This window comes from Eumetopias jubatus, unplaced genomic scaffold (assembly GCF_037043125.1).
Source record: "Eumetopias jubatus isolate StellerSeaLion01/CBP00866 unplaced genomic scaffold, mEumJub1_p1.0 scaffold_5, whole genome shotgun sequence".
NCBI classification, from domain to species: Eukaryota; Metazoa; Chordata; class Mammalia; order Carnivora; family Otariidae; genus Eumetopias; species Eumetopias jubatus.
Genome location: NW_028274811.1, coordinates 57,369,130 through 57,385,409, shown reverse-complemented (window position 1 = coordinate 57,385,409; position 16,280 = coordinate 57,369,130). Strand labels below are relative to the sequence as shown.

The window sequence follows — 16,280 nt, the reverse complement described above, 5'->3', positions numbered from 1 at the left end:
CTGACACAGAGCCCTAAGTCCTAAGTACAAATTAGTTTATCTTCACTTTCTCCTCAGAGAAACCAACATTTACTTATAATCTAAAAAGTCTTCAAGAGTCAATATGATTTTAGAGACAACATATCCTAAAGTGGTCACACACCCATGGGTTAAAATGGAGATTGCAGTCATAAACCTACTCTCTAACCTAGTGACCGATGGACTTCAGTCCCAAATGATACCATCCTATAGGGCATTTATAATTATTGGGGTGGGGGTGAGAAAAATATCTGAGGACGCTCTGGGTGAACATGATTAAAGTATACTTATTGCGTTGAGCCCTGCGTAACGTATAGAATTGCTGAATCACTGTCTTTGCTGCTCTCCCACATCCAGACCAGTGAGATGAGGAATTTGAAAAAAATCTGCTCTTTGGCCAGAGATTTCCTGGGAGAATCTGAGGAAGAAGGCCTAGCTGCTTCCCTAGTGCCTTGACCCTGGTTGTGGCAGCAAATTTCTCTCAATTAGCCTGACCATTTACCAGAAAAAACAGGTGGTTCTTCTCCTGCTACACTGCTACCAACAAGACTGCAAATGAATTGTTAAAAGCATAGGACCCCAAAGAGCATCTAAGAGAAGGTGCGCAAGTAGACTGTGTTGGGATCTTACCTTTTGGCTTCCTCTAGGTGGCACAGATATTCATAAGCAATGTTCTGCCGTCTCCTCTCATCCATCTCCTCTGCAGAGAGCCTTTCATCATCCACAATAGCTAAAAATAGAGGAGAGTGTCACATTACTCCTAAGGGCAGGATTCATCAAATAAACACCTGAGACAACAACTAGAAAAAAAAAACTCATGCAATTCAACATTGGACCCTGAAAGACAGGGGTATTGAAACATCAGGCATAGAAAGATTTGCCTTTGCGTTATTACAATATGTCATTGCTAGCAAAAAAAAAAAAAAAAATGCAGTATGGGTTAAAATTACTACATAGAATGAGAACAGTCGTAGTTCATAGACATGATGCCGTAGAATTTAGACAGTCTCAAATCAATTCGAGCACGGTCCACTTGCAACAACTTTCCTTAACAAGCTTGTAGAATTGGCCCAGTGGCTCAGCTTGGACCTTCCTGGAAATTCTGAGGTTTAACAAATAATCTACAAGGACATGTGTTTTCCCACTCCTAAAGGGAATTAAAGCTTCTCATCCAGTGCAAACCCTATTTTATAGATGCCAAACTCTGAGATTCCTCCTTCACATATTTCTTGGCCTTTGTGAGACTAACCTTCCTGGTCAACAGGCATCCAAAAGAACAAAACAAAGGAGCCATCAAGTGAGAAGTTTTCAAGCCCACACTCTATTCCAACACAAACCTAGTTTATAAACTTCCACAATTCAGCTTTGCTTTTCTATAGAGAACATGGCCTCCCCATTTCCTGAGTGCATTTCCTCTGCCCAGAGTCTCAAGAGCAGGCGCTCACCTGTCACATCAGCCAACTCTTAGCCGTCAGTTTTCATGACAACATTCCTTTCTCATAACAAGGAATTCCTTTTCCTTCTTCAATCCTGAACTTTAATTATGATAACTATAAAATCAATTTGGTTTCCAGTTTGTTACATTGTTCCTCTAATGAACACAAGATATGTGTGTAGCAGGGATATGGTCACATGGGGCAGGAATGTCAGTATGCTCTTTTCTTCCGCAGCCACGAGTTCCAATCAGCAATTTCATAAACGACACCCCTGGTTCCAAGCATCCGTCCATCCCTAAGAAAGGCCAGTCCCGTGCCCTACTGATGAGTCCAAAATATCATCGTGGCAAACAAAAGGAAGGAAGACCAAATTTTGAACTCTTACTGGAGCAAGTACAATGCTAAATGCTTAAGATCTAAAAAGAATACCAGAACCCTTAAAGAACTCAAAAAAGAAGGGTTTAACTCTACATCAATATAAAATATGGCAGAATTCCATAAGCATATAAAAACATGCTAGATGCTTATTTACCAAGTGCTTAGTTTGTTTCAAGCCCTTAGGCCGTGTTTCTTACGAACTGTCTCACGTAAGTCTCATGACAATATGAGGCAGGTAATTTGTCCCACTTTACAAGAGCAAACAGGTTTGAAGTCATTTGCACAAGTGAAAAGTAGAAACATTAGGGCTAGAAATGTGTGGATAGGATAGGGGAAAAAAAAAAACCAGTATGGAAGAACTTAGGAAAATGTCTCTTTTTATAGATGAGGAAGAAAAGGAACCAGCAGAAGAGAAAGGGGAGATGTGGAAGAGCACCAGAACAGGCTTGGCTATAACCAAACTGGGCCAGAGAAGCAGGTGTCTCCACACATCTCACTACCCTTACCCCATCCCCCCTTCCTACCACTCTCAACTTCCCGGTATGGCTCCATTCCTCGAAACAGGGAAACCTCATCCTGGACCAACAGTATCAATAAGGGTCAATGAAGATTTGTGTTTGTCAAAAGCATCTTCTTTTTCTTAATAAACTCAATCTGATATGAACTTTGAAAGAGAGATTTCGAGTTTAGGAGAAGTACCAAGCTCTGGAACCACCTCCTCTGCACCCCCACCTCAAGATCCCAGGTCTTTGCTGTCTCTCCCCTGGACTCTTCTTTTTTATTGGACAGAGAGAGACACAGCGAGAGAGGGAACACACGCAGGGGGAGTGGGAGAGGGAGAAGCAGGCTTCCCGCTGAGCAGGGAGCCCGACGCGGGGCTCGATCCCAGGACCCTGGGATCATGATCATGACCTGAGCCGAAGGCAGACGCTTAACGACTGAGCCACCCAGGCGCCCCTCTCCCCTGGACTCTTGCAACCGCCCTCAAATAGCCTCAAGGCGCCCCTCCTCCACTCGTTCTCCTCACTACCACCAGAGCATCTTTCAAACACACAGTCCTGCAGATGTTATTCTCCCTCGCAAAACCTGTGATGGGTCCTCATTTCTTCCAGAACAAAGCTCAAGCAGACTTTCCTACTCCTGCCCTACGAGCAGCCTGCATTCCAGTCACTTCTTCCAGAGAGCGCTATATTCCAGCACCATACCACAACATTTTAGGTTCGAGTGCTTCTGCACTCCACTTTCTCTCTGCCTGGAAAGCCATTCTTCCACCTTCTGTGTGTGACATCTTCTCAAGCAAAATTCTGTGGATCTCCAAGTGAGGATATACCTAATTTCCTCAGCACTTTGTTCACCTTTCTATTACATCATTCATCACAGAAGCTCAGTCACATCTCCCTCTACAAGATGGGGTTCTGTACGGGAAAGGACTCTTGATTCATCTACATGCCCCCCCCACATTTATCATGGTTCCCTGAAGACAGAGAACACACAGCCCTGTGCTGAAAAATTACCTTCATGAAGTGAGCTCAGCATCATCCCGTAAATGAAGATATTTTGCAAATTATGCTTTTCTTATCTTGAGTTTTCTCAGAAGGTAACTGGCATGCCCACATTTCCTCACCTATTCCTCTATTTCCACTGTTCCTAACACTTCATCCCCAAGACACCACATGATTTCTAGTTTCTTGTTCTAATTTTAGTCTAAAGATGGTCTCCTATTTCTGACAGGACACTTCATTTTATAGTAACTTCAGACACATTAAAGCTTGAAAACAATATAAAACTCCTAGTATGAATCCACATGATTGTCCTACCCTCCCCAACTTTTAAGTAGGAGTGCAGGAGTCACTTTCTAAAGGAGCCACTCTCACTGCCACCTTCCTTTTTGGCTGCTACTTCCTCCCACCTCAATCAACCGACCCAGGAGGGACCAGAAATCTTAACAGCACTCGGTTCCTAGGCCTCAACCCCCATCTCCCTGCACAAGCCACGCAAGAACCCACCAGTCCAGGAGAGCTGCTGAGAAGCTCTCTAACTATGACCTCACCCCATCCAAAGGGAAGATTTGACTAAATGTTTGAATTAACACACACATACACACCCCACAAAGCTTTAAATGGCAGTTTCCAACATATTGGCCACAGCTGATAGAATTCTGCCCATCTTGATGGCTCAACTCAACAATCACTTCCTTCCCTGTCTTCCCTGTTTGCTCCCACTCAAAATGTGCTCTCTCCTGGCACCTCCTATACTGCTTCATTTAATAGTAAACTCCTAGAAGGCAAATTTGTGTCCTCAACGTTTCTGGCTCACTATCCTGCACAGGCTACGTGCTCCATAAGAATATGTGACAAACAAATCATCTCTTATGAGGAATGGTGAATACGAGGGCTCTAAAGTATCTATGTGGGTAGTTTGATTTGCCTGCTTACACCTTCCTTCCCTTCTGACCTGGCCCTCGGGACCACCTATCTGGCTACTGCCCTCCCCACCACATCCACTTCAGCCTCACCTTCCTGCCTTCATGACCTATGGTCAAAGCATATGCTAAGGTTCGGAGTGTGAGAATGTCTGAATCACAGCAGAAGGCAAGATAGGATGACTGCTGCTTTTTCTGCATTATTCAATGTTGACTAAGTAGCAATTTCTGATAAGAACCCCTGGCATGGATAATCACCCTGCCATTTAAAAAGCCATCACGGAACTGATAAAATCATCCACTTCAGCACGACTTAAGCACTCTCCCCTGTTACTGTGTGGTCCTCATCATCCCCCTGAACGACAGACATTATCTCCTTCTTACAAATTAGGAAACGGGTCCTGCGAGGGCAAGGGATGGCACGCGGATACTCCCTGGGTCACTGGCACAGCCAGGGCTGGAGCCCAGATCCCTCAGCTCTGCAGCCGCTGCTCATTGCCCCAGGCCCCGCGGCTGCTAAATCAGAGCGAACCAGGACAGGTGTTTGTCACCACCAAACCCAAGGGCCCTCATAACCACTTTTATGTTAAGGCAGCTTGACTAACTGTGATTTCCTCTGAAGTTCACCTTTACTTGCTGCCTCGAACCCTAAGAGGCACGAGGACATTGTAAAGAGCAGCTTCCAGAACTATAAGCAACTCACAAAATGCCTTTTGTAACATTAGCGGACGCTGGCTAAAAGATGGTACTTTAAAGTGCTAACATTCTAGGGAAATCACATGAGAGGGCTTATTCAGAGGTGTAAGGAGCAGAACAAGCATTGGTAGAGAAGGTTTTGAGTAAAACTCTTAGCGATGGAAGGAAACTTAAGGAGTGCATTTTCCAAAGAACGTCCATAAAATCCAATGTGAAAACAGCCTGAAGACCTACCTCATTCATTAAGGAGTTTGCCTGGTCACTTAATTTCCGCTACTCTACTTGCTCCTTCACACGCACAGACACCAAAGCCACCATCTCCTTGGTATTCAAACTCATTCACTTGTTCGACAAATATTTGAGGGGCTGCTTTGTGCCAGTCTGTTCTATGGGCAGATACAAAGCATGACACAGGAAGTCCCTCAGCAAGTTTTTATTATAGTTAAACAACTCAAAGTGTGACATAATTGCAGGATGCTTAGATAGGTAGGGATATACTCCCTCCAATGGAGGATGGGTCAGCAAGAATCACAAACACCAGGACTAGGAATCTCTATTTGATGAAATGGTAGTATTTAAAACATGTTCCTTTAAGGAAAAGCAGGTTAAAATATGGTATAAAGCATCAATTCATAGTACCATACTAGAGTTTAGCATTTTATACACACATTATGATTTCTTTTACTTTAAATTTTTTATTGTTATGTTAATCACCACACATTACATCATTAGTTTTTGATGTAGTGTTCCATGATTGTTTGTGCATAACACCCAGTGCTCCAAGCAGAACGTGCCCTCTTTAATACCCATCACCAGGCTAACCCATCCCCCCACCCCCCTCCCCTCTAGAGCCCTGTTTGTTTTTCAGAGTCCATCGTCTCTCATGGTTCGTCTCCCCCTCCGATTTACTCCCCTTCATTCTCCCCCTCCTGCTATCTTCTTCTTTTCTTTTTCTTAACATATGTTACATTATTTGTTTCAGAGGTACAGATCTGTGATTCAGCAGTCTTGCACAATTCACAGCGCTCACCATAGCACATACCCTCCCCAATGTCTATCACCCAGCCACCCCGTCCCTCCCACCCCCCCCACCACTCCAGCAACCCTCAGTTTGTTTCCTGAGATTAAGAATTCCTCATATCAGTGAGGTCATATGATACATGTCTTTCTCTGATTGACTTATTTCGCTCAGCATAACACCCTCCAGTTCCATCCACGTCGTTGCAAATGGCAAGATCTCATCCCTTTTGATGGCTGCATAATATTCCATTGTGTATATATACCACTCCTTCTTTATCCATTCATCTGTCGATGGACATCTTGGCTCTTTCCACAGTTTCGCTATTGTGGGCATTGCTGCTATAAACATCGGGGTGCACGTACCCCTTTGGGTCCCTACATTTGTATCTTTGGGGTAAATACCCAGTAGTGCAATTGCTGGGTCATAGGGTAGCTCTATTTTCAACTTTTTGAGGAACCTCCATACTGCTTTCCAGAGCGGCTGCACCAGCTTGCATTCCCACCAACAGTGTAGGAGGGTTCCCCTTTCTCCGCATCCCCGCCAACTTCTGTCGTTTCCTGACTTGTTAATTTTAGCCATTCTGACTGGTACACACATTATGATTCTGGGTGACTCAAAATTTCTTTAAGGAGCCCTGGAAATCTTCAGTCCTGAATATGTAATTCAATTCAAATGTGTATTGAACCAGCTTATAACATTTGTGATCAGCTTTTAGCCAGCAGAGCATAGCGAAGTGGTTATCTCCCCATATTGGGGACTTAAACAATGGCTACCAGAGACAGATACCCCAAGGAAGGAACTAGAAGGAAGAGAATTGATTCCAAGACCCTAAAATGAGCAAGGCACAGGGGTGGAATATAAAGATGAGAGAACCCCCAGTCCAAAATTTCCACTAAGGCGAAACACTCAATAAACTTGACGCATGATATATTCTGGCTTCACACCAGCTTCCTGAAGCATTTCCCAGCTACTTGATCTAGACATGATCCAACTTCCCTAATCTGAGTCTTCTTTTGAAAAATATACAAAACTGAGGTTGAAGTTATATGCAACCCAATGCATATTCTCAGGTACTCTAAAGAATTTTTAACAATGATACAGCGTGCCATGACGTGTTAAAAACATTTGAAGTTTTATCAAGTGACTAAAATTATGGGACACTGAGTACAGGGGCTCCTACCTCATCCACCCCTACCAAGTGCCAGGTAAATAGTAGTGCTCAGTAAAAGCTGCTAAGTGGTGTGCTCAGCTTTGTGCTCACAAGCAGAGATGCTGTGTCCTTTACAGGTTTAGTCCTACCAAGTCCAATGCCCTAATGGTAACACAGCCGTACTGTCCAGATCCTAACGGAAGATGAACTTTAATGCCTGCCCTCCACACTTTTCCTGGAACTTCTTTCCATCACACATTTCTAAGAACTCTCCAAAGTTGTACAGCAACACACAACTTCAGAGGATATTCCGGTTAGACAGGGTTATAAGACACTGTGGTTGCTTCCTTTAATAAGGCAAAGCCCTAAATCTTCAAGCTCAGCATTGGAAGGAAAATTTCCTAGGTGAGGAAAGAAGGTAACCGCCCAAAACTACACAAGTTACTTATAAGAGTTCGAGTTTCCGGCCACCCATCTCCTTTTTCCAGTGAGGTTATTAAGGCCCAGAAGACTTAGGAAACTTCTTTGTCATATTTACTCAAGAAAAAGAACAAAATATCTCAGGCTTTGTGAAAATGGTTAATCCTCTTCTGCAAGTATGCTTTTGACATACATTGCTTTCAGACATACCTACGAAAGAGTGTTCTCTGATCCCACTTTGAAACAAAAGGTTCCAAACATGTTTCCCACAAGAATGTGATCTTGCTTGAGCATCTAAAATGCCATCAGTTTCTACCAACTCTGAATCTCAAAACCTAGGACACCTTTTCAGGACAGAACCTCATGTCTACATCTCCACAGAGAATAAAATTCATTTTGGTCCACTGTGCAAATCTGAAAAATGTCACACTTTTTTTTAAAAAAGATTTTACTTGCTTATTTGACAGGGAGAGACACAGCGAGAGAGGGAACACAAGCAGGGGAAGTGGGAGAGGGAGAAGCAGGCTTCCCGCGGAGCAGGGAGCCCAACATGGGGCTCGATCCCAGGACCCTGGGATCGTGGCCTGAGCCAAAGGCAGACGCTTAATGACTGAGCCACCCAGGCGCCCCTGAAGAATGTCGCACTTTTTATAGTCTAGAAATTCAAAGCAGGCCATAGAGAGATTATTAAGGTCCACCCCGCAGACTGGGATAGGAAGGATCTAGGACTTTGCTCCATTTGAGGGAAGAACTAAAGGCAATGATTGCTAGATTTGGGATTTATTATTTATTGTTTCAAAAAATATTTGAGGAGCAAAAAGCACTTCTTTTGCTTCCAAGTAGGCACAAGTAAAATTCCATTTGTTCACTGCCTGCTCCTACACACTCCATCATCCTTACACAGATCTCAGTAAGAAGAAAGGACTGTCAAGTTTCCAAGACCAATTTAAAAATTGTAGCTCCAACAGTTAAAATTACAGAAGGAATTGTAAAACCTTTCGTCTGGATGAGCTTCCACTATTTTTAAAAGAGAAAGGAATTCAAGTCATCTCTACTTGAGTATGAACAGTTTATGCTTAAGATGGTCAGTGCAAAATGTTCCAAATCATGTAGAACCGGTCCTAAAATTATTCTCCCTGTTCTCTATAGATAAGGACACAGATTATTTTTTTTAAAGATTTTTTAAAATCTATTTTTAGAGAGAAAGAGACAGAGCAAGCGTGCATGAGCAGGAGGAGTGGCAGAGGGAGACAGAGAACCCCAAGCAAACCCCATGCTGAGGGCAGAGCCCCACGTGGGGCTTGACCCCAGCATCCCAAGTTCATGACCCCAGCTGAAACTAAGAGTCCAACACTTAACTGACTGAGCTGCCCAGGTGCCCCTTACTGTAACTTGAATACCTCAGGGGAATTAGGATATTTTACTATTGTTGAACAGACTTAGCAGGTTATATAATGACAGTTCCCTGGGCTGTTCTCAGGGAGTAGCAAGTCACTGCTAACACTCTGTCCCTATCCTCTGAAAAACTACCCCAAGTAAACCAGAATATCAGAGATTTCTACAAAGCTGTTCGAGCCTTAGAAGACAATAGACTACTGAGTCTTAGTCTAATTTTTCTTCAACTATTAGGAGAAAATAAGCAATCGCAACTAGTTCAAGAAAACAAAACAACCTCTTGGTTTTGAGTAGGGTGTCTTTCCTGCATGTTTCATGGGCATATTTTTTTTTTAAGATTTTATTTATTTAGTTGAGAGAGAGAGAAAGTTTGAGAGAAGAAGTGGGAGGAGAGGCAAAGGGAGAAGCAGACTCCCTGCAGAGCAGGGAGCCCAACTCGGGACTCAATCCCAGGATTCTGGGATCATGACTTGAGCCGAAGGCAGATGCTTAACCGACTGAGCCACCCAGTCACCCAAGGGCATAGGTCTTATTTCTCTAATCAGTGTGAGCTCTTTGTAATGCATGCATGAAACCTAGCAGACGGAAGAGATTAACACTTAATGAGCATTTACTATGTGCCAGGTATTTTATATACATTATCTCTTAGTCCCTGCACCCCCCCCCCCCCTTAAGATAGGAATTTCAATCTTTACTTCTCTGGTGGGAAATAAACTCAGGGAGGTTAGGTAATTCAGGTTTAGGTAATCCAAGGATCACAAAGACCGGTAAATGGCAGAATTGGGATTCCAAACAACCCGGATTCCAAAGTTCTGATCTTTCTACTCTACCACAATATCACTGCCTCCCTGCATGTGTTTGATGACCGGCCCAGCGATGATTAAGCTTTTCGGAGGGTGTTGTTACTAACTAGCAGATAGATTTGTGTGACTTTGTTTTTCCTACTGCAAACCATATAAATTAATGCTATCTTGAAAAAGTATAGAAAGTAAAATGAGAGGCTTATTTCTCAGAGATGCTGTCATCCCAAATGTAGTTCAACAAAGGAAAAAAAATATTAAGGTAATATTCAGCATCGCCAAGTTACACTTACCAGGAACACAGGGATAGTAACAAAGGCAAAATAAAAACAAAAATGTCAACATAAGTACTTAATGTGCTTACGTGATACCTCACATCATAAGCAAAGTTATATGATCAATAAATACTGAGAACACATTTGAGAAAATTAAACATTTTTTTCCCTCAGGGGCCCTCCTTTACTCTACTCCTCTTTCCCCCCAAAAGCTGAATTTCTGACTGCGCTGACAAAAACATGTGATGAAGATGTGTGGCTGAGTGGAAAGGGAAGCAGATTTGGGGTTAAATACGCCCGTAATACTGCCACGTTCAGTTATAGATCAGTATACTAGACACTCAGTTTTATCATCTGTACAATGGGAATAATGCTACCAACCCCCATGAAACTGCTGAATGAATACTTTAAAAAATCACATACATTTAAAATTATTTTACAGTTAAATTGTAATATAACCAATTATTAAATAAGTTATAAAATATTAATTTTATAGATATGCATAATAAAGACAACAGATAATCAGCTAGTTTTTCAAGGATAATTGATTATACTTAATTTTCCCCTCACTCAATGGCTTTAGTGCGTATCTCCATATAACTTGCAAACTGAATGTATTTGAAATTACATAAATTGAAGAAAGCAAAATTTGAATTCCACACATGTATACACATACTCAACATATATATGTAATGGGTATATATCCGTAATAATTATGTAAGGTTATGTTATTACATGCACTGTAATTGAGGGGAAAAAAAATGCCTAAAAGGAAATAGTAAATGTTAAAGCCCTTGTTTTTTAAAGGAGTCTCTGGGGTCTTTTAACTTTTTGAATCATACACATTTTCCTTGTGTCTAGAAAGTCACAGCCAGGGACGCCTGGGTGGCTCAGTTGATTAGCCTCTGCCTTCGGCTTGGGTCATGATCCCAGGGTCCTGGGATCGTGCCCCACATTGGGCTCCTTGTTCAGCGGGGAACCTGTTTCTCCCTCTGCCCCTCACCCAACTCGCACTTGCACATGCACTCTCTCGCTCTCTCAAATAAATAAAATCTTAATAAAAAAAAAATCCAGTTCCATTGTGAAGCATGCCTTCCATGCACTAATTGCTCCATTTGAACTTCCAGAGAAGGATCAGACAATTGAAAATGTGCAACGATTATTAATCAGCTTAATGAGGAAAAAAGATCACGGAAGTTCAAAGACAGCAGAGAGGAAGATGACAAAGGCCATGATATTCTGTCTCAAGGCCTTCCATGCCTAAATGCTTGGGTGAGACAAGCTGATGGGAGAGAACAGGTGGGGTTAAGACCAAAACGAAATGGAATGAATGGAAGGGGACCTCATCTGAAGAATGAAGAGGCTCCAACACACCTGTGTGACATGAAACCTCACAAGTCTGAATCAGGGAGAAGAAAGAAAAACGTAGCGTGATGCTTTGTGAAGGCAGAATTTGGCAACAAACAGAATGAAGCAGAGCATCGTACAGGGGAAGAAAAAGGAAGCCCACAAGGAGCAGCCAACTCATTTTATGACTTCAGATGGTGGAGGTAGAAATGGCTCAGCACCAGAAAGTCCCCTGATATGCCACTTTACATGAACGTAAGTTTATTTAATTAAAGAGAAGAAAAGTGGAAGCATTCCACTGTTCTAGCAATATACTAAGGGGCTACCTTCCAATCTCAACGTATATTTAGAAGACAAGTTTAATATAACAGACTCAATTAGAAGGCTAGGATGTAGAACATAAGGGCACTATTAATGCAAGGATATGCTGTTTGTTAGTGAGTGTGAATTAACACATGATTCAGGACCGTCAATTTTTTAACTATGCCAAAACTCAGCTCTTAAATGGATCATACCATGCAAATGGAGATATTTTGACAATACGGTCATGGATCAAGAATACATTTCAACTGGATTGTTGGCTAATGCAAGTTAGGCTAGCTATCATGATCAAGAAGTTTCTCAGTTTTTGAGGAGGACATGAAATCACCATCATTTCACACATTGAGGGTTGGTGGGAGACCAGACTTGTGAGAAATCATGTTATACCACATACGGTACCAATATCAAACAGCAGGACTTAAACCAAGTAAGTCGGGCTCTTTTGTTTCAGAGAAGGCCTATACATTCATAAAGTGTTACCACAAAAATTGTCTCCTACGATGGCAACAGCCCTAACAGATAAATGGACAAGTATAAATTACTTCCCCTTGTCTAAGAGTAAAATGGTTTAAATGCTTTGCTCAAGGTCCCAGAGCTAGATGACAGACCTGGTTTGTATTTAAAACCAACTCTTGGCTCGTGTTTAGTTTTTATCAAACTTTTGGAAGTACCCTATTCTCTTAGAGCAAACATATTTTTACTCTTTTATGTCAACAGTACAGGGAGCAGTAGTAGGAAGTGGAATGGCTGGTGTTGGAAAGGAGTTGAGTTGGCAAGGGTGGGTGAAGCTAACGTCAAGTCTGCAGGCTGCAGAGAATGTATACAAACCCTAATTTTGTAAACTTCTCGAGAAGGGTATAAAATACGCTGGGAATGGCCCTCTTGTGGGAAAGAATTTACCCCACTTGGGCAGCAAAGCTGAAAATATTTTGGTTTTGGCTTGTTGTGTGCTTTTTGTTCTAACACTCAGTACAAGGTCCCAAGTTTAGAAAAGTGGATATTCTATGAGCACGATGAACGACACCAAGGTTTTCAAGATCTTATGCTTCTTTGGTCCAAGACTGAAAAGCTTTATACAACAGCCAGAACAGCAACCATGTAAAATGGAATTCATGCTCTTCTGCTTCAGACTTAAATTAATAACTGATCTCCCTCCGGCAGTTCTTTCTTGGCTGGGGACTGGACGACAGTACTGTACATAAACTACACCACATGTTTACTGCACATCAGAGGAGACAGCCAAAGCGTGTGTCAGCCACCAGCTCCTTAGAGGATTTGAATACAATTGCAGAATTAAGTCGCTGTTTCTACTCCAGACATGAGAACCTTGCTAGCATTTGTGCAGCGCAAGTGTCCATGATGATGAAGCCCAGTGAGGATGGAAACTTACTATTGGTTCACTAGGTGCAAAATGCTGACAGAGAATTAATGGAGATGCAGAGTCCTAAAATGCCTTCCAAACGCCTTGTAATAAAATCCAATAAATACAACAACAGAATATGTTTCTTTTGGTATGTGGCAAAGTCTCTAACTAACGGCTAAATAGTTTCAGTGCACAGCAGGGGTAGAGAGAAGGGATGGAGTGGGGTGGGAGAAAGGACTCTGTGCCCCTCAGAGTTTACGATCTAACAGAACGCCTATTTAATGCCGGAGACATGCTGGAAAGTTCCTTTGGAAAAAGGACAAATTAGTTACAGGACAGAGAACAGAAAAGCCAAGGGGAAGAGCAAAGATTATTCAGCAATGGGATTAATCAGGGCCAGTTTTCTAGATTACAAGTGTTTGAAGTCGGGTTTGAAAAAGAGGAGAGAAAGTTTGGTGGGGAAACACAGGTAGAGAAGTCAATGAAGAAAAATAAGTGAAGTGCACACGCACTCAAGATGCAGTCTTGTGCTTTGTCTCCTGCCCCTTCTGCCCCACTCCTAGCCTTCAGAGTCTCCGCTCTGCCCCTCCCCACTCTCGCAAAGGTCTCTGCATTTCTTGAGAGGAACAGGGACACTATCCAGGACACTTTACTGCTGCTTCTAAGCAGTGTAGTTGAAAGGAGAACAGTTGTTTGATGGCACCACATGATAGCTCATACTCCAAGAGCAGGGCAGAGTTTCACTCTATCGATAAAAAGCTCTTTCAACAAAGCTAACCTGGCACATCTAATAACACACATAATGGCAAGGGAATCATACAGAGTTCATTGGGCCTCAGTTGTTAAGGCAGTGACATAAAATTACTGTAATTACTATTAAATACTCAAGCCAAGTTCCTTATTTTGCCAGTTCACCAGTATTCAGTCAACAAGGATTTGCTTTCCCTTGGCACATATTCAGCATTGCATCCATGGGAGGTGGGGATGGAGATTAAACCAAAAGTCTTGGATCTGCTCTTCAAAATCCAGGCTCCCCAGTCCCTCTCCGGGTCCACCATCCACTTCCATCCTGCGGTGTCCCCTGGTCAGAGAGCCGCGGGCTGCACTACACGGGTTTCTGCCCTGAGGTGGATTCCTCTGCCCAGGTCTTGGGCAGCTCCAGACCTTCCCCCAACCCAGCATTCCCCCCTCCCCACCCGCGGTCATGCTGGAAAGAGTAAGAGCTATCTAGAAGATGATGAAGGGCAGAAAGAGGTCCAGAAAGAAAATAAAGGCAGCTGTGACTGACAGCGTGGAGAAGCAGGGCTACAGGACTAAGTGAGGAGAGGAACCAGGAGAGGGGCTGGGGGGAGCAGCTGGTGAGGCTTTGGCTCCTTCACATCCCCCCTTCCACCGCCACCCCCCGACCAGTGCTCACATGGCAGATTCTCCTGGCACTAGTTTTGCTGCACTGAGCCCACAGTGATCCTGTGACATTATACAGATGTGGAAACAGAGACTTGGAACCACTGAATCACTTGCCTGAGATCAGTGAGGCTGACACGTGGGAAGGAGTCTAGCACCCGCCCGGACTTACTGGCCCATCGCCTTCAGGAGACGCAAATCTGCCTTTCTCGGCCCTCTCTCAACCTCCGCACACTTCTAGGTTCCCCCAAACCGCGTATTCATGACTTTTCTTATTAAAAAAATCGCCCTCAGTGCAGAAGAGACGGAACTCACGGAAAAAAGGGGTTATGAAGAGAAGTGGCCCGGGCACAGCTTCAGGGCCAATAAGCACGAGTTGTCTCGTTTCAGTCTCACTTTTAGCAATCAGCCACTGGGCATTCTAGTCCCCAGCTCATCTGTGGTGCAGAGTTTAAGACAGGAGTCCCCACCTCCGCACTCGGTAAGGCTGGCATGGCAAGCAGCCGTGTCAAGTGTACGGTGCGGGCTGCACGGACCGGCGCACCGCCTGCCAGGGGTTTCACTGCGTACAGGTCTCGGTGCTGACTCAACTTAGCTTACACTTGGCTGCGCATGTGCGGGCAGCCGAGATGCACAACCAGCAGGGACGGGTCGTTCCTGGGAAGCATCCCGTTCGAGGCACTTGACCCACTTATCCCATAAGTGGGATGATAGCTCATTCCATCTGTTTTTATACATCTTTTTTCAGAGATGGGCTGTTTGATGTTGGATGCTCCAAGTCTGTTCTTCATTCAAGTTATTCAAAACTCTTGGAAGGTAGATGTACTCCAATTTGGTAGATAAAACTAAGCAAGCTCATTCTCTACACACCCCAGCATATAACCCAAAAGCTCTTTGGTTCTAAATAAGTTCTTGGCGCGAGCATATCTGTTATGAATTATCTTTATCCTTCCAAGAGCAGAATCCATGCTCTTCCATACACAGCTCTGTCTCTCTGTATATATGCAAGGGGACAACATTTAACTTTAAGATTTATACATCTACCATAACCTCTGCTCCCATCCATTTTATGGTCAGATAACTGTTATATATTTTTTAAAGATTTTATTTATTTATTTGAAGTAGAGAGAGAAAGAGCAGAAGCAGGGGGAGAGGCAGAGGGAGAGGGAGAAGCAGGCTCCCCGCAGAGCAGGGAGACCAATGTGGGACTCGATCCCAGGACCCTGGGATCATGACCTGAGCCGAAGGCAGACGCTTAACCGACTGAGCCACCCAGGCGCCCCAGATAACTCTTATATTGAAATGAGGTTCTATAATGATGATTTAAAACTCTGGATATTATTAACTTGAATCTATTTTCTCATTATAAACTGTGGCATTCCCATTGTACAGCCTCTTCCAGAAAAAAATTCACCCAGGACATGGTTTATTTAAACTTTCAATGTATCTCTTTAGATCGAAGCAGAATGAATTTGGTCTTTATTCCTATACCCTATTATTTGACGATTATAAACGTAGGAAGAAAAAAAAGGGGGGGAGAGGTTCTGGCTGAGTAGTGACTCAGTAAGTGAGGAGACAGGTTACACACACCCAATGTTTAACCTCTTGGCCCAGGTGAAGGTAGCACGAGTGGCCAGGTGTGCTCTCAGGCCTGTCCTGTGGCTCTAAAAATCCGTTCAGTTTACTCTGAGTGAGTAAGGACTCACATTCCTCCCCCTCCCCATTCCACACACCCAGCATGCACACAACTCACTTATGCATTATTGGAGCTATTCACAGGGATAAGTCAATCCATAGGTCTGTATCAGGACCAAGACTATAAATGTTATAACCT

At 43.3% G+C, this 16,280-nt stretch overlaps 1 protein-coding gene across 2 annotated transcripts in view; it reads right to left on the bottom strand.

Annotated features, from left to right (window-relative positions):
• IQGAP2 (IQ motif containing GTPase activating protein 2) overlaps positions 1-16,280 on the bottom strand; it is a 287,962-nt gene that overhangs the window by 241,736 nt on the left and 29,946 nt on the right. For both annotated transcript variants that reach the window (XM_028114559.2, XM_028114560.2), the window contains exon 2: positions 649-748. In XM_028114559.2, coding sequence (XP_027970360.1) covers positions 649-748 — 100 coding nt within the window. The remainder of the gene's footprint in view (positions 1-648; positions 749-16,280) is intronic.